The sequence below is a fragment of the Schistocerca americana genome, chromosome 11 (genome assembly GCF_021461395.2).
Source record: "Schistocerca americana isolate TAMUIC-IGC-003095 chromosome 11, iqSchAmer2.1, whole genome shotgun sequence".
Taxonomy (NCBI): Eukaryota; Metazoa; Arthropoda; class Insecta; order Orthoptera; family Acrididae; genus Schistocerca; species Schistocerca americana.
In genome coordinates this window covers 181,416,477-181,435,231 of record NC_060129.1, presented here as the reverse complement: position 1 = coordinate 181,435,231, position 18,755 = coordinate 181,416,477, and the positions used below count along the sequence as shown (strand labels likewise).

The 18,755-nt window shown below is 44.2% G+C and overlaps 1 protein-coding gene across 1 annotated transcript in view; it reads left to right on the top strand.

Annotated features, from left to right (window-relative positions):
* The window catches only part of LOC124553832 (probable cationic amino acid transporter), a 673,643-nt gene that overhangs the window by 330,242 nt on the left and 324,646 nt on the right, over positions 1-18,755 (top strand). The window contains exon 3 of the mRNA XM_047127822.1: positions 2,653-2,806. Coding sequence (XP_046983778.1) covers positions 2,653-2,806 — 154 coding nt within the window. The remainder of the gene's footprint in view (positions 1-2,652; positions 2,807-18,755) is intronic.

Here is an 18,755-nt window from a genome sequence, read left to right as displayed (position 1 = left end):
TTAGGGGTCTAACCACGGCGATGGTGACAACCTTCTCGGTTAAAAACCCTGTATTCCAATAATGGCCTCCACACACACCATTCCCTCCAGCCACTCTGGCGCATCTCGACACTCGCTCTCGCAACACGTCACAATCGATTGTTCGCCCTATCGACCTGTGCCGAGTGCAAAGTCATAGTAAGAACCTACGGACGCCTTACAATTCGTGATTTCCTGTCAGAGAGGTCACAGTTCATAGTGACTGACGGAAAGTCATCGAGTAAAATAGAAGTGATTTCTGGCGTTCCCCAAGGAACCTTTGCTTTTCCTCATCTACATAGACGATTTGGGAGACAATCTGAGCACCGTCTTCGGTTGTTTGCAGATGAAGCTGTCGTTTATCGACTAATAAAGTCATCACAAGATCAAAACAAACTGCAAACCGATTTAGAAAAAATATCTGAATGGTGCGAAAAATGGCAGTCGACCCTAAATAACGAAAAGTGTGAAGTCATCCACATGAGTGCTAAAAGGAACACGTTAAACTTCGGTTACTCGATAAATCACTCAAATCTAAAGACCGTAAATTGAACTAAACACGTAGCAATTACAATTACGACCAATTTAAATTAGAAAGAAGACACAGAAAATGATGTGAGGACGGCTAACCAAATCCTGTGCTTTATTGGCAGGACACTTGGAAAATGTGACAGACCTACTAAGGAGACTGCCTACACTACGCTTGTCCGTCCTATTTAGAATACTGCTGCGCGGTGTGGGATCCTTACCAGATACGACTGACGGAGTACATCGAAAAAGTTCAAATAAGGGCAGCACGTTTTGTATTATCACGAAATAGGGGAGAGAGTGTCACCGAAATGATAAAGGACTTGGGCTGGACATCATTACAAAAAGGCGTTTTTTGTTGCGGTGGAATGTTCTCACGAAATTTTAATCTACATGTCTACATCTACATCCATACTCCGCAAGCCACCTGACGGTGTGTTGCGGAGGGTACCTTGAGTACCTCTACCGGTTCTCCCTTCTACTCCAGTCTCGTAATGATCGTGGAAATAAGGATTGTCGGTATGGTTCTGCGTGGGCTCTAATCTCTCTGATTTTATCCTCATGGTCTCTTCGCGAGATATACGTAGGAGGGAGCAATATACTGCTTGACTCTTCGGTGAAGGTATGTTCTCGAAACTTTAACAAAATCCCGTACCGAGCTACTGAGCGTCTCTCCTGCAGAGTCTTTCACTGGAGTTTATCTATCATCTCCGTAAAGCTTTCGCGATTACTAAATGATCCTGCAACGAAGCGCGCTGCTCTCCGTTGGATCTTCTCTATCTCTTCTATCAACCCTATCTGGTACGGATCCCACACTGCTGAGCAGTATTCGAGCAGTGGGCGAACAAGCGTACTGTAACCTGCTTCCTTTGTTTTCGGAATGCATTTCATTAGGATCCTTCCAATGAATCTCAGTCTGGCATCTGCTTTACCGACTATTAATTTTATATGGTCATTCTAGTTTAAATCACTCCTAATGCCTACTCCCAGACAATTTATGGAATTAACTGCTTCCACTTGCTGACCTGCTATATTGTAGTTGAATGATAAAGGATCTTTCTTTCTGTGTATTCGCAGCACATTACACTTGTCTACATTGAGATTCAATTGCCATTCCCTGCACCATGCGTTAATTCGCTGCAGATCCTCCTGCATTTCAGTACAATTTTCCATTGTTACAACCTCTCGATATACCACAGCATCATCCGCAAAAAGCCTCAGTGAACTTCCGATGTCATCCACAAGGTCATTTATGTATATTGTGAATAGCAACGGTCCTATGACACTCCCCTGCGGCACACCTGAAATCACTCTTACTTCGGAAGACTTCTCTCCATTGAAAATGACATGCTGCGTTCTGTTATCTAGGAACTCTTCAATCCAATCACACAATTGGTCTGATAGTCCATATGCTCTTCCTTTGTTCATTAAACGACTGTGGTGAACTGTATCGAACGCCTTGCGGAAGTCAAGAAACACGGCATCTACCTGAGAACCCGTGTCTATGGCCCTCTTGAGTCTCGTGGACGAATAGCGGGAGCTGGGTTTCACACGATTGTCTATTTCGAAACCCATGCTGATTCCTACAGCGTCGATTTCTAGTCTCCAGAAAAGTCATTATACTCCAACATAATACGTGTTCCAAAATTGTACAACTGATCGACGTTGGAGATATAGGTCTATAGTTCTGCACATCTGTTCGACGTCCCTTCTTGAAAACGGGGATGACCTGTGCCCTTTTCCAATCCTTTGGAACGCTACACTCCTCTAGAGACCGACGGTACACCGCTGCCAGAAGGGGGGCAAGTTCCTTCGCGTACTCTGTGTAAAATCGAACTGGTATCCCATCAGGTCCAGCGGCCTTTCCTCTTTTGTGCGGTTTTAATTGTTTTCTATCCTTCTGTCATCTATTTCGATTACGATTTCGTCATCTGTGCGACACTCTGGATAAGGAACTACGATGCAGTCTTCCTCTGTTCCAGTTCACGAATAAAAAATTTTAGAGCCTACGGTGGACTTTTTAATAGTTTTAGCGAGCAGAAATTGCACCACGCCTGTGAACAAACACGTGGAGAGACTAATGGCGCCGCCTGTTGCTGCTTGCAGAAGTGCCTGACGACGCTGGACCTGACCTCCCTGGGAGTGGGGTCCTGCGTGGGCACCGGCATGTACCTGGTGGCCGGCATGGTCGCCAAGTCCGTGGCCGGGCCCGGGGTCATCTTCTCCTTCATCATAGCCGCCATCGCCTCCATCTTCTCTGGTGAGTACCATAGTCAGTGCCCGCGTCCCGTGCTCCCGTGCTTACCGCTCTGGAGGGTGGAAAGCAGGTGTGTCCTCTTCAGTGTTAACAAAGAGGGAGTAAATTTGAATTTATACTGGTACATGGAAGTGGGAAGTGCCACAGGGTACTGTTCTAGGTCCGTTGCTTCTTTTTTTTTTATTATTAAATCTGTTTCACAATTTCTATTACTGGTTTCTACGGGTTGTGAGCGGACTTACAAGGGAACATCCCCATCGCACCCCCCTCAGATTTAGTTATAAGTTGGCACAGTGGATAGGCCTTGAAAAACTGAACACAGATCAATCGAGAAAAAAGGAAGAAGTTGTGTGCAACTATGAAAACAATAAGAAAAATATACAAATTGAGTAGTCCATGTGCAAGATAGGCAACATCAAGTACAATCTGAGCTCAGGAGTGCCGTGGTTAGCGTGAGCAGCTGTGCAACGAGAGCTCCTAGGTTCAAGTCTTCCCTCAGATGAAAATTTTACTTTCTTTATTTTCGCAACGTTATGATGCGTCCGTTCGTCCATTGACGTCTCTGTTCACTGTAGTAAGTTCAGTGTCTGTATTTTGCGACCGCACCGCAAAACCGTCCGATTAGTAGACGAAAGGACGTGCCTCTCGAATGGGAACCGAAAACATTTGATCGCAAGGTCATAGGTCAACCGATTCCTCCACAGGAAAACACGTCTGATATATTCTACACCACACTGGCGACGGCATGTGCGTCACATGACAGGAATATGTTGTCGACCCTCCTAACTTGTATACTTGGCGAATGGGTAAAAAGATTCTTCTACCTTGCCCGATTTAGGTTTTCTTGTGGATGTGGTAATCACTCCCAAAAAAGTGATGAAAACGTAAGAGTTTATCACATAAACTGAAAATAAAAAATCAAACTCTTCGCTCAAGGAAAGACTTGAACCAAGGATATTTTGCTCCGCAACTACTCACGCTAACCACGGGACCACGGCGCTCCTAGGCTCATATTGTTCTTGATGTTGCTTATCTTGTACATGGATTACTCAGTTTGTATATTTTGCTTATTTTTTCCATAGTTCCACACAACTTCTTCCTGTTTTTCGATTGATCTGTGTTCAGTTTTTCAAGGCCTATCCACTGTGCCAACTTATAACTGAATCTGAGGGGGGTGCGATCGGGAGGTTCCCTTGTTTGTCTGGAAATATTCGGTTTGGATGAGAAATGAGTTTCGAGATTGGATTGTAACCTCCCCCTGACCTATCGACCTTAATGACAGTGAAAAATTAAACCACGTGTACCTAAAGTGTTGTGTACAGAGTTCCGCGTAGTCAGCGCGTACACAAATTTCCCACTAGAGCGCGCCCCGCTACGCACGAAAGCGCAGCCGCAGCGCTCGTCCATCTCCGCACTACGAGATGGCGCTGCCTTAGAGACAGACCAAATTCTGCTTCCGCTGATCCGCGTACTAATATGTCACGCAGCCAATGAGATTGCTGCAAACGTAGAACCTTTTCTCCTCGCAGATCACATTCGCACGGTGATACCTGAACGCTCGAGGTATTATAACGAGTGTACAGACCTCTGATTAGTCAGTCTGCATTAGCCTGTAGTCAAGTTTCAGTCTGCGCCTAATAAGATTACCATATTCCTGTACATAGCCATGAAGAGAAATGTATAGACACTTTGTCAAGTATGAGAGATATGTGAGAATAAGATTAACGTATCAAGACCAAAGGAACTTTGGATTGTCAATTGTAAATAGCATCCAGAATCAAGTTAAGTAATTTTATGATTGTTAGTATTTTAGTAAATGTGTGTGAAAATTAATCAAGTTCTGTTTAAAGTTGGTCACCGTCAATCTGCTACTCTAAGCGTGCAAGTGGCATTTCTATCATCTGACCTAACGGCAGAAGATAAACACGCCACGATAAGACCACGAGACGTATTGCTGACACTCGCCTACTTCGTTAGAGCGACAAGTCAAATAATCTGATGGTGTGTGTACCGAAGGTCTTGCAGTACGCACTCCACATAAAGGAAATTTGGGAAAAGCAATCGTCACCGAAGTTAATTTGTCAGTAAAGAGGAAGGAAGGGTTACATCTAAATGAAAGGAAAAATGCAAATGAAATTGGTGGAAATTAATTTTGAAAATGTTTAAAGTTAATAAAGAAAGTAAATGTGTGGTCGTTACATTAACAATTAACTGGCGTTAATTAGATATTTGAGATTTGGGGAAAATTACGGTCGCCAGTCCTATGGACAACTACTATAATAACAGAAAAAGAAAGGTTAATGCACATATAATTAGCACTAGAGGCGTGGCAACTGAAGGTTGACACGTATTGTGTGAAAACTCAATGTTTGTCAGAAGGAATAAATTTCGCTACGCTCTGACTTAATTTAGCAAAAGAATTAATAAAACCAGAAAGTTGAAAGTTAATTTAGTGACACAAATTAATAGTGAACTTTGTTTCTGAAGCACTACGAAATAAAATAAAATAAGGTTAGTCTTGGGCTACCTCAACAATCATCTAAAAAGCAACTTGAATCTACGCAATTTGGAAACAAGAGATTTAACTGAGCTTGAATTAAATGGTTTTGAACAATTAACAATGGTGAAATTTAGTACATACCAAGCTGAGCTGCAGTTACAGGTAAGCTAAAATATGGTAACAAAACTTGCACTCTTAATTTGTTTAATGCTGGCATTTGAATTTCAATGACACTCTACTTCATTTCGGAAAAGGAAGGGACCCTGCTTGGTAGTGCACTTGGGACAATGAGCAACAAAGATTCATGCTAAGTTGCTGAATTTGAATGATGGAAATGGAACAGTTTGAAAAGCTGAGGTTTGCCATACAGTTCTAAAACTTTCACGTGCTTTCAGTCTTCCTTGTTGGTTGACTGAAGCTTTGATGTTCAAATGTGTGTGAAATCTTATGGGATTTAACTGCTAAGGTCATCAGTCCCTAAGCTTACACAGTACTTAGACTAAATTATCCTAAGGACAAACACACACACCCACGCCCGAGGGAGGACTCGAACCTCCGCCGAGACCAGCCACACAGTCCATGACTGTGGCGCCTAAGACCCCTCAGCTAATCCCGCGTGGCGAAGGTTTGTAGTCGTCGATCGAGGACGTGGCGACAATCAGTTATTGTCGGCCGTCGCTGTTGCAGAAGCTGGATGTTGGGGCGCCTTCTTCTCGACACGGTCACCAGGCGAAACGGGCTCTTGATGTGCGCCAGCTAATGCTTCCCGTCCGCGACACCATGTCAGAAACTATCATAGTAAGTCGCGCGTAGTTGCATGCTGCCAAACCCCTGAAAGCGCGGCAACTCGCGGGAGCGTCACTCAACACACCTGCTCCACCGCCCTACTCCAGCCAGACTCTGCTCTGCCCGTGCTGGAAGCGGCAGAGTTAATACTACCAAAGATCCTAAACACTTTGGTTCTCCACACGACTTATCGATGTAATCGTTTGATAACATAGTTTTGTAAAACAATTACAGTATATAAAGACGCAGAAATGTCATATCTTCAGGTAACAAAATAAGGAATAAATTTATAGAACAATAGATGGAAAGCCGGCCGAAGTGGCCGAGCGGTTCTAGGCGCTACAGTCTGGAACCGCACGACCGCTGCGGTCGCAGGTTCGAATCCTGCCTCAGGCATGGATGTGTGTGATGTCCTGAGGTTGGTTAGGTTTAAGTAGTTCTGAGTTCTAGGGGACTGATGACCTCAGAAGTTAAGTCCCATAGCGCTCGGAGTCATTTTTTTGAATAGATGGAAATAGGAGAATGTGCATTTCCGGCGTTACAGGATCATTTTCAAATCTCTCATTTCACATTATGGGGGATAAGGCGTCTGTGTTCCAAGGAATATTCTGAAACACAACAAGCTGCAAATGTACAAAGGTCCAAACAACACAGAACCTGAACAGTGACTCACTGGAGAGGTGTAGTTTGGTCCAGCGAGTCACCATCTCGCCTCTCCTCAAATGACGCAAGGTGTCGAGTCGAAGCGACTACCCAGTTAGTAGTTCAGAGGGCTCTGAGCACTGTGGGACTTAACATCTATGGTCATCAGTTCCCTAGAACTTAGAACTACTTAAACCTAACTAACCTAAGGACATCACACACATCCATGCCCGAGGCAGCATTCGAACCTGCGACCGTAGCGTTCGCGTGGCTCCGGACTGAGCGCCTAGAACCGCTAGACCACCGCGGCCGGCCCAGTTAGTAGTCTAACCGGCTTCGTGTGGAAGCTGTAGTTCAGATCACAAGGGGCTCTGGGCCGTTTTGGGGATATTTTTAGTCCCATGATCCGGGCCCATTCGCTATGGTTACTGTGAACGTTAACGTCGATGTTTATTTCAACATTCTGCGTGACGAAACATTGCCCTTCCTTCTACACCTCCATGCTGAGTGTGCCGTAGACGCTCTACTTTTCCAAGACGACAACAGCCGTGATGACAGGGCTGCACTGATACGCTGTCGGTTTGTCGGACCTATCGCACGCCAACTGGCCTCCCAAACCACCCGATCTGAATCCTCTAGTCATTGTCTGGGACTATTTGGAACAGCGGGCAATCAGCATCAGTACCTGTATGTGACATAATCATCACTGAATCTCTTCACGTCTGTTCAACATCCCTGGACAAACTTGTGGACTCCAATCCTCGATGAATTCAGTCCATTATCGATTCTAGAGTCTTTGTTAGGCGGTGGTAGTGTGACATCTCCTATGGGTGATTTATTTCTTGTCCTCTCTGCTTTAACACTGACCTGCTACCAAACATTGAAAATCACTCAAAAAGCTTTCTGTTTTTCACACGATGCAAGTGTTATTGTGAGTGGCGTGGAACATGATACATGCGAGGGGCTTTCAATATGTGATGCAACACATACCTTTTTTCTCGACAAATTTCGGTTAAAAAAAAGCAAAATTTTGTTGTAGGACATTGTGGATTACTTACCCTTCAGCCCCTATAGTTTCATGAAGATGAAATAAGTAGCCACACTATATGTAGCCTTCAGAATGGTATCTGTAACAGAAGTGCGTTCCAAGCACAGAGCTGTCACTGATTTTCTTTTGCCAGAAAATACACCATCGCAAATATTTATGGGCATTGAAGAATGCCTATGGAAACCACGCTGTGAACAAAAGCACGATGAGTCATAGGGCGAGGTGTGTGTCATCAACGCGACAAGGTCGCGCAAACCTGTCGCATCTCCTGCGTGCCGGCCGGCCAGCAACACACAGCCGTGACTCTTCAATGGTGGAACGTGCGGACACTCTCATTCGAGTTGATTGACAGACCAGAGTCAAATTCTCTGCTGGCAGCACTCACACCCTCATCCACCAGCTGGGGTACTCACAGCTGCGTCCCCACACACACACACACACACACACACACACACACACACACACACACACTCTGAAATACACTAGCACCCATTAAAATTGCAACACCAAGAAGTAATGCAGATAATAAATGTGTGTTCATTGGACAAATATATTATACTACAACTGACATGTGATTACATTTTCACGCAATTTGGGTGCATAGATCCTGAGAAATCAGTACCCAGAACAACCACCTCTGGCCGTAACAACGGCTTTAATACGTCTGAGCATTGAGTCAAACAGATCTCTGATGGCGTGTACAGGTACAGCTGCCCATGCAGCTTCAACACAATACCACAGTTCATCAAGAGTAGTGACTGGCATATTGTGACGAGCCAGTTGCTCGGTCACAATTGACCAGACGTTTTCAATTGGTGAGAGATGTGGAGAATGTGCTGAACAAGGCAGCAGTAGAACATTTTCTGTATCTAGAAAGGCCCGTACAGGTCCTGCAACATGCGGTAGTGTAGTATCCTACTGAAATGTAGGGTTTTGCACGGATCGAATGAAGGGTAGAGCCACGGGTCGTAACGCATCTGAAATTTAACGTCCACTGTTCAAAGTGCCGTCAATGCGAATAAGAGGTGACAGAGACATGTAACCAAAGGCACGCCATACCATCACGCCGGGAGATACGCCAGTATGGCGATGACGAATACACGCTTCCAATGTGCGTTCACCGCGATGTCGCCAAACGCGGATGCGACCATCATGATGCTGTAAGCAGAACCTGGATTCATCCGAAAAAATGACGGTTTGCCATTCGTACACCCAGGTTCGTCGTGGAATACACGATCGCAGGCGCTCCTGTCTGTAATGCAGCGTCAAGGGTAACCGCAGCCACGGTCTCCGAGCTGATAGTCTGTGCTGCTGCAAACGTCGTCGAACTGTTCGTGCAGATGGTTGTTGTCTTGCAAACGTGCCCATCTGTCGACTCAGGGATCGAGACGTGGCTGCACGATCCGTTACAGCCCTGCGGATAAGATGCTTGTCATCTCGACTGCTAGTGATACGAGGCCGTTGGGATCCAGCACGGCGTCCCGTATTACCCTCCTGAACCCACTGATTCAGTATTCTGCTAACAGTCATGGGATCTCGACCAACGCGAGCAGCAATGTCACGATACGATAAACCGCAATCGCGATAGGCTACAATCCCACCTTTATCAAAGTCGGAAACGTGATGGTACGCATTTCTCCTCCTTACACGAGGCATCACAACAACGTTTCACCAGGCAACGCCGGTCAACTGCCGTATGTGTATGAGAAATCGGTTGGAAACTTTCCTCGTGTCCGCACGTTGTAGGTGTCGCCACCGGCGCCAACCATGTGTGAATGCTCTGAAAAGGTAATCCTTTGCGTATCACAGCATCTTCTTCCGTCCTGTCGGTTAAATTTCGCGTCTGTAACACGTCATCTTCGTGGTGTAGCAATTTTAATGGCCAGTAGTGTAATTTTAGGTCTATAGCTTTTTATGAGTGTGAGTATCAAAATATGCAATGTACAGGATGTTCCATTTACCTGATGGCCGCCTGTACGGCGCAGTAGGTGGCTGGCAGCGAGCGTTCCGTTGCTGGGCGACGACACGCCACGTCGCCCATCTTCTGCTGCAGTACGACATGACTACATTTAAAATATAAGCAAATAAACTGTGTACTCACCCATGTCACGCAAGCAGACGCTGGAACTACCTACTATTATTTTCCACGCATTTCTGACATTTGTTCAACAAATTATTAATCGCACGATGTAATTCTCTGTGAGATACTGAATTAATCGATTCACGGATGTTGTTCTTGAGTTCCTCTATCGTGTGGGGGTTTATTGTGTAGACTTTGTCCTTCAGTGTACCCCACAAATAAAAATCGCACAGAGATAAATCAGGACTTCTAGCGGGCCTGATATCGTTATTAATCACTCTTTCATCGAACACATCGTCAACTGCGTGCAAAGGAACATACACTTATGTAGGCTTTCACGGCCGGCGTCTTCATCAGTAAACCCTTCTGGGCTAAGTTGCCGTGGTCGATCTGTAGAACTTCTTCTCCCTGACGTTTCGTTCTCAACTACGGAGAACATCTTCCGAGGAAGTTTGGTCGTCGACTCACCTCGGAAGATGTTCTCCGTAGTTGAGAACGAAACGTCAGGGAGAAGAAGTTTTACGGATCGACCACGGCAACTTAGCCCGGAAGTGTTTACTCATGGAGCGTACGCTGTTTGAGCTGTTGCTGAATCCTGTTGACAAAAATGCTGAACTTCGAAAGTTCCTGGCAGATTAAAACTGTGTGCTGGACCGAGGCTCGAACTCGGGACCTTTGGCTTTTGCGGGCAAGTGCTCTGCCAACTGAGCTACCCGAGCACGACTCACGATCCATCCTCACAGCTCACAGTTTGGAAGGTAGGAGACGAGGTACTAGCAGATGTAAAGCTGTGACGATGGGACGTGAGTCGTGCTTGGGTAGCTCAGTTGGTAGAGCACTTGCCCGCAAAAGGCAAAGGTCCCGAGTTCGTGTCTCGGCCTGGCACACAGTTTTAATCTGCCAGGAAGTTTCATATCAGCGCACAATCCGCTGCAGAGTGAAAATCTCATTACGCTGAACCTCGTTCTCTTTCACTCAGTTCATTAAAAACCTGTCACAAAATATTTTGCACATATATTTCACCTGTAACTGTGTCATTAAAAAAAAAATGCGCCTGCTACTCTGTCACCAGTAACTTGTAACGATTCATGTTAAATGCTACTTAAGTTTCTTCTGCCTGGTGCATTGATGAATTAATGCAAAATTTTCATGATTCACAAAATTTGTACACATTAATGACATCAGAACTGCACACTCGTCATATAAACAAAACACGGACAGACTTAACTGACCTCTTTGACTTCGAAAAGTAACTTGAGAACTGACCGACTTGCAGCATTGCAGCATCGCTTTATATAGAATTTTAACAATAGCTTCCAAAATAATCCATTATTAATTTTGTACAATTTTGATGTTACAATTAAAATTTGCAAAACGTAAAGAAACTGATGACACAGCCGAATGAGGTATAAAATTCAATATTCTGTGTCAATATTTTATAGTAATATCTTTAGTTTTCCGTAAGAAAATCATTCTGAACTTTAATTAGAGTAATGTCTCTCATATTATTTTAGTTACGGTACGTAATTAATTACAGTTTCGATTTGGTAGTACAGAGCTCGTGCTTTATCCGATTACATACATAAAATGCACAAATAAGCCCTCAAATTCAGGAAATTGGAAAAGTGGGAGATGTAAACAATTAGACAGTTAATTAGATATCTAATTACAAAGAATATTAATTACAGAAGAAGACATAAAAATAAATAACAAATGAAAATACATCGCTTGGTAACAACTTTTAAGCTGTTTCACAAGATAGGGAGGTCTTCTGTTACTGGATTTTTAGATTACCATTTTGCTAATTAGAAGCATTGATTTTTCATGCTAACATCCCTGCAGTCTCGAGTTATTTATTGCTAAGGACTTATTACTTCAGTTTCGTGATTAGTTACTTAATTTAGTGTATGTACATAATTTTATCAATGACAACAATCCACCAATAATTACGACAACGCACGTCTTTCTAGAACATTCCACATTCCTTTGCAATGAATATCAAGTCTTTTATCAAATAGGACAGAATCATACATATAAAGACACGCATACAAGGCCTTAGAAAGCATTGACTTGTCCGATAGCTATCCTGATGCATACAAAAAAAGGTGGTATCGAACATTTCATATGAGATCTGGGGGGGGGGGGGGGGGGAGCGGGCGTGGCTGAACCGTGATAAACTGCGCACCGCACCCCTATTTTCTGTTCACGAAGGTGTTCCTCATGAAGCACAAGCTCCTGTGTCGACAGTTTTATGAATTAACGTACCTGTGTAAACGGAACTGAGCCTCGTCTGAAAGCACAATGAGGTAAGGATCCATTTCATCGTCATGTACTCGTTTTAAAACCCGGTGACAAAACTTAACCCTGTGCGCAGGATCACCAGGTCGAAGTTCCTGTACTACTGATACCTTATAGGGCCTTAGACCAAGCAGCCTCGCACCTCTCTATACACACAATATTTGTGTTTGCTTCAAAATATGTCTAAGACACTTTTTAGGGAATTATCCCGGTGGTGTGCAATGTTATCGAGACGAGCTTCAATGAGCACTGTACATCGTCGTTTACGCTTCGTGTCTTCAGAACACTTCCCGTTTGCCGCGCGGAGTGGCCATGCGGTTTGAGGCGTCATGTCACGAACTGCATGGCCGCTCCCACCAGAGGTTCGAGTCCTCCCTCGGGCATGGGTGTGTGTGTTTGTCCTTAGGATAAGTTGGTTTAAGTAATGTCTATGTCTAAGGATCGATGGCCTATGCAGTTTGTTCCCTTAGAAATTCACACAAATTTGAACATGTTTGAACACTTCCCGTTTGACGAAATTTACTAACTACGAGGTGCATTCAAGTTCTAAGGCCTCCGACTTTTTTTCTAATTAACTACTCACCCGAAATCGATGAAACTGGCGTTACTTCTCGACGTAATCGCCCTGCAGACGTACACATTTTTCACAACGCTGACGCTATGATTCCATGACAGCGGCGAAGGGTTTTTTATGAGTCTGTTTTGACCACTGGAAAATCGCTGAGGCAATAGCAGCACGGCTGGTGAATGTGCGGCCAAAGAGAGTGTCTTTCATTGTTGGAAAAAGCCAAAAGTCACTAGGAGCCAGGTCAGGTGAGTAGGGAGCATGAGGAATCACTTCAAAGTTGTTATCACGAAGAAACTGTTGCGTAACTTTAGCTCGATGTGCAGGTGCGTTGTCTCGGTGAAACAGCACACGCGCCGTCCTTCCCGGACGTTTTTGTTGCAGTGCAGGAAGGAATTTGTTCTTCAAAACATTTTCGTAGGATGCACCTGTTACCGTAGTGCCCTTTGGAACGCAATGGGTAAGGATTACGCCCTCGCTGTCCCAGAACATGGACACCATCATTTTTTCAGCACTGGCAGTTACCCGAAATATTTTTGGTGGCGGTGAATCTGTGTGCTTCCATTGAGCTGACTGGCGCTTTGATTCTGGATTGAAATATGGCATCCACGTCTCATCCATTGTCACAACCGACGAAAAGAAAGTCCCATTCGTGCTGTCGTTGCGCGTCAACATTGCTCGGCAACGTGCCACACGGGCAGCCGTGTGGTCGTCCGTCAGCATTCGTGGCACCCACCTGGATGACACTTTTCGCATTTTCAGGTCGTCATGCAGGATTGTGTGCACAGAACCCACAGAAATGCCAACTCTGGAGGCGATCTGTTCAACAGTCATTCGGCGATCCCCCAAAACAATTCTCTCCACTTTCTCGATCATGTCGTCAGACCGGCTTGTGCGAGCCCGAGGTTGTTTCGGTTTGTTGTCACACGATGTTCTGCCTTCATTAAACTGTCGCACCCACGAACGCACTTTCGACACATCCGTAACTCCGTCACCACATGTCTGCTTCAACTGTTGATGAATTTCAGTTGGTTTCACACCATGCAAATTCAGAAAACGAATGATTGCACGCTGTTCAAGTAAGGAAAACGTCGCCATTTTAAGCATTTAAAACCGTTCTCATTCTCGCCGCTGGCGGTAAAATTCCATCTGCCGTATGGTGCTGCCACCTCTGGGACGTATTGACTATGAACGCGGCCTCATTTTAAAACAATGCATATGTTTCTATCTCTTTCCAGTCTGAAGAAAAAAAATCGGAGGCGTTAGAACTTGAATGCACCTCGTACTTTGCGAACTGCATCACGGCTCGGAACTCGAAGACCTAACAACTTCTGTTCAAGCAATCTCTGAACAGCACGAGCAGACTTTGTATGCACACACGAATCGTAAATGAACACTTGTTGTGGAACTGAATAATTCACTGTTGCCATTGTTGCATTCGCAAACTTCACCGTTATACTCGTGATGCTTGTTACACTGCTCGAATGAAACTGGTGACCGACAAGGGCGTATGTCTGTACGGCTGTCAGGCAAAAACCCACAAAAGGCAGGGTGGTGGGGGTGGGGGGGGGGGGGCTAGTGCCCTCCCGCGGGACCCATTCGACCGGCAGACATGGCTTCCCTGGCGAGTCTCCAATACCCTGGGCAGCCGGCCATCAGATAAATGGAACACCCTATATACATGGTCCTACTTTCTCATCCCATTCACTTTGAAGCAGCAAATTTTTACACACTCAAGGGACGGTAGGTCTTCATATGTCACGTAAATTTCAGCATGATATGTCTACCTACACCGAGAAAGAGGGTTTTTAACAGATGGACAGACACACGTTCAGCCAGACAATCAAGTGATCCCGTAAGGGTTGTGTTTTTTCCGGATGAGTTATGGAACCCTACAAAAAGGAAGTTCTTTCTGTTCCCATCCATTCGTGAACCGTGAATTCGTGTACATTTTTTGGTGACTACGCCTGTAACTTTTTTTCTGTTTTGATGTAGGCTTCCTTGTTGCATCTCTTTTTCTATTTTGACGGATACCATTCTTGTAATTGTATCCCATGATTGTCCTAGTGTTTCTGCGCTAGTCTCTTTTTTATTTTTTATTTAATTTATTTTTTTTGTCCAGTTCTTCAGCGAGGCATTTGTTTACATTTAGGAATAGGGTTTCAGCTGCCTACCTCACTACTGGCCTTCAGAATCGTTGCGCAGTGATATAGCGTTTAGTATATTGTGAAGGGCACTTTTTGATATAGATCGTGCGCGAACTGTGATAGATTGGCTTCAGGATAATTCATTCTTTCCTTAAGTTCTCCCTTGTCCTGTTTGTCTTAGGGTTCCAACCTCAGTCGTTAAAAACAGAACTCTTAGAGGATCACCTTTACTGTTCCTCTGCCTGAATGTGTGTATGTCCGTTTGTTAACGCCGATTTTTCTCAGGAATGGGTAGACATACAAAAATAAAATTAATGTGAGACACTACACTCTATGGTCCCTTGGCGGTGGAACAAACATTAGGTTCTAAATGTAATGAAAATGTATGACCATGTGTTATTGTTGCAGTTTTCAGTCCAGAGACTGGTTTGATGCAGCTCACCATTCTACTCTACCCTGTGCAAGCTTCTTCATCTCCCAGTACCTACTGCAACCTACATCCTTCTGAATCTGCTTGGTGTATTCAACTCTTGGTCTCCCTCTACGAATTTTAAACTCCACACTTCCCTCCAATACTAAACTGGTGATCCCATGATGCCCCAGAACATGTCCTACCAACCGATCCCTTCTTCTAGTCAAGTTGTGTCACAAATTTCTCTTCTCTCCAATTCTGTTCAATACCTCCTCATTAGTTATGTGATCTACCCATCTAATCTTCAGCATTATTCTGTAGCACCACATTTCGAAAGCTTCTATTCTGTTCTTGTCTAAACTATTTATCGTCCACGTTTCACTTCCATACATAACTACACTCCATACAAATACTTTCAGAAATGGCTTCCTGACACTTAAATCCATACTCGATGTTCTCTTCTTCAGAAACGCTTTCCTTTCCATTGCCAGTCTACATTTTATATCCTCTCTACTTGACCATCATCAGTTATTTTTCTCCCCAAATAGCAAAACTCATTTACTACTTTAAGTGTCTCATTTCCTAATCTAATTCCCTCAGCATCAGCTGATTCTATTAGACTACATTCCATTATCCTATAGTTTTGCTTTTGCTGTTGTTCATCTTGTATCCTCCTTTCAAGACACTGTCCAATCCGTTCAAATGCTCTTCCAGGTTCTTTGCTGTCTCTGACAAAATTACAATGTCCTTCGGCAAACCTCGAAGTTTTTATTTCTTCTCCCTGGATTTTAATTCCTACTCCGAATTTTTCCTTTGCTTCCTTTACTGTTTGCTCAATATACAGACTGAATAATATCGGGGATAGGCTACAACCCTGTCTCACTCCCTTCCCAACCACTGCTTCCCTTTCATGCCCCTCGACTCTTATAACTGCCATCTGGTTTCTGTACAAATTGTAAATAGCCTTTCACTCCCTGTATTTTACCCCTGCCACCTTCAGAATTTGAAAGAGAGTATTCCAGTCAACATTGTCAATAGCTTTCTCTAAGTCTACAAATGCTAGATACGTAGCTTTACCTTCCCTTAACCTATCTACGATCATATATATATTCTGATATTGACACTCGTCAAAGCAAATGGTTCAAAAGGCTCTGAGCACTATGGGACTTAACATCTGAGGTCATCAGTCCCCCAGAACTTAGAACTACTTCAACTACTTAAACCATGCCCGAGGCAGCATTCGAACCTGGGACCGTAGCAGTCGCGCGGTTCCGGACTGAAGCGCCTAGAACCGCTCGGCCACCGCGGCCGGCCTCTTGTCAAAGCCTGTAGAGTACTTCCCACTGAACTAGAATCGTAAAAAGTTACGAAAGGGAATGTTTCACAATAAAACCAAAAGAAATAAATTCGAAAATTGTGAATTTGTAATTACATGGCGAGAAAAATATTTTTTTTTCCTCATTTGCTATCCGACTGTTTGTGTGTCTGTCCGCCTGTTAAGACCTGTTTCTCTCAGGAAGGGAAGACGTATCAACTACGATCCCTTGGTGATGTAATAAATGGAAGCTTCTGAGTTACTGCTATAAAAAGGTATGGCCATTTATGTCACATATTTTTGTACTCGTAAACTCATTCAATACTTATAGCATACTTCTTGAACCAGAATCATGAAATTTGGTAAGAAGCAAGGTTTCACTTTACAAGAAAAGAAAAAAATCCGAAAAACGTGAATTTGCCGTTATACAAATACTCCTCTTTCTGAAACTTCCTGGCAGATTAAAACTGTGTGCCCGACCGAGTCTCGGTCGGGCACACAGTTTTAATCTGCCAGGAAGTTTCATATCAGCGCACACTCCGCTGCAGAGTGAAAATCTCATTCTGGAAACATCCCCCAGGCTGTGGCTAAGCCATGTCTCCGCAATATCCTTTCTTTCAGGAGTGCTAGTTCTGCAAGGTTCGCAGGAGAGCTTCTGTAAAGTTTGGAAGGTAGGAGACGAGGTACTGGCAGAAGTAAAGCTGTGAGTACCGGGCGTGAGTCGTGCTTCGGTAGCTCAGTTGGTAGAGCACTTGCCCGCGGAAGGCATAGGTCCCGAGTTCGAGTCTCGGTCGGGCACACAGTTTTAATCTGCCAGGAAGTTTCATATCAGCGCACACTCCGCTGCAGAGTGAAAATCTCATTCTGGAAACATCCCCCAGGCTGTGGCTAAGCCATGTCTCCGCAATATCCTTTCTTTCAGGAGTGCTAGTTCTGCAAGGTTCGCAGGAGAGCTTCTGTAAAGTTTGGAAGGTAGGAGACGAGGTACTGGCAGAAGTAAAGCTGTGAGTACCGGGCGTGAGTCGTGTTTCGGTAGCTCAGTTGGTAGAGCACTTGCCCGCGAAAGGCAAAGGTCCCGAGTTCGAGTCTCGGTCGGGCACACAGTTTTAATCTGCCAGGAAGTTTCATATCAGCGCACACTCCGCTGCAGAGTGAAAATCTCATTCTGGACTCCTCTTTCTGCTTCCTGTCCGACTGCCTGTCTTTACGTCTATTAAGATCCATGTATTTCTCAGCAATGGAAGCACGTATTAAGTTGAAATTCATATCACCTACTTGGATGTATGGTTCCTTCGTGGTGTAAAAACGTGAAAATGCTAAGTCAATGTAATCAGAAGTTACTTCCATCCACGTCACATAATTTGATACTAGCAGACTTACTCATTACAACCCATAGGATACTTCCAATTGACCTAAAATCATGAAATTTGGCTTGAAGCGAGGTTTCGTAGTACAAGTAACGGAAGAAAAAATCAGAAATATGTTAATTTATCATTGTAATTCACGAAAAAGCATTTCTTTCGTTGTTTTCATCCTAGTTAAAAATTAAAATATTCTCGAAAGTCTTGTGATTCCCAGGTCCGGTATCTAGCAAGGAACAACGTCTTTAACAGGCAAAAATTGCTGAGAATCTCTAAACGAGTGAACTGTCTATAGATAATTAAGTTTGCACAGGACCGTCAGTGCGTCCACAGTTCAGAGTCTAGAGTTTTGTCTACGATGTTAGTCACTACGAGGGGCGTTTCAAAAGTCGGTGCAAAAATGAAATCTACTTACGTGTTTGGAGTAAACCTTTTTTATTTTTCGCCAATTTCTCCTTTTAGACTTACACACTTCCTCCAACGCTGTTCTAATTTGTTGATCCCTTCCGAATAATAGGAATGGTCCAAGTGTGCATAATAGCTATTAGTTGCTGCAATCACCTCCTCGTTTGAATAAAATCTTTGTCCTGCCAGCTATTTCTTGAAATTGGGGAACAAATAGTAGTCCGAGGGAGCCAAGTCTGGAGAATAGGGGGGATGTGAAACGAGTTGGAATCCTATTTCCATTTATTTTGCGACCACAACTGCTGAGGTGTGTGCTGGTGCATTGTCACGATGGAAAAGGACTTTTTTGCGGTCCAATCGCGAGCGTTTTTCTTGAAGCTCGGTTTTCAGACG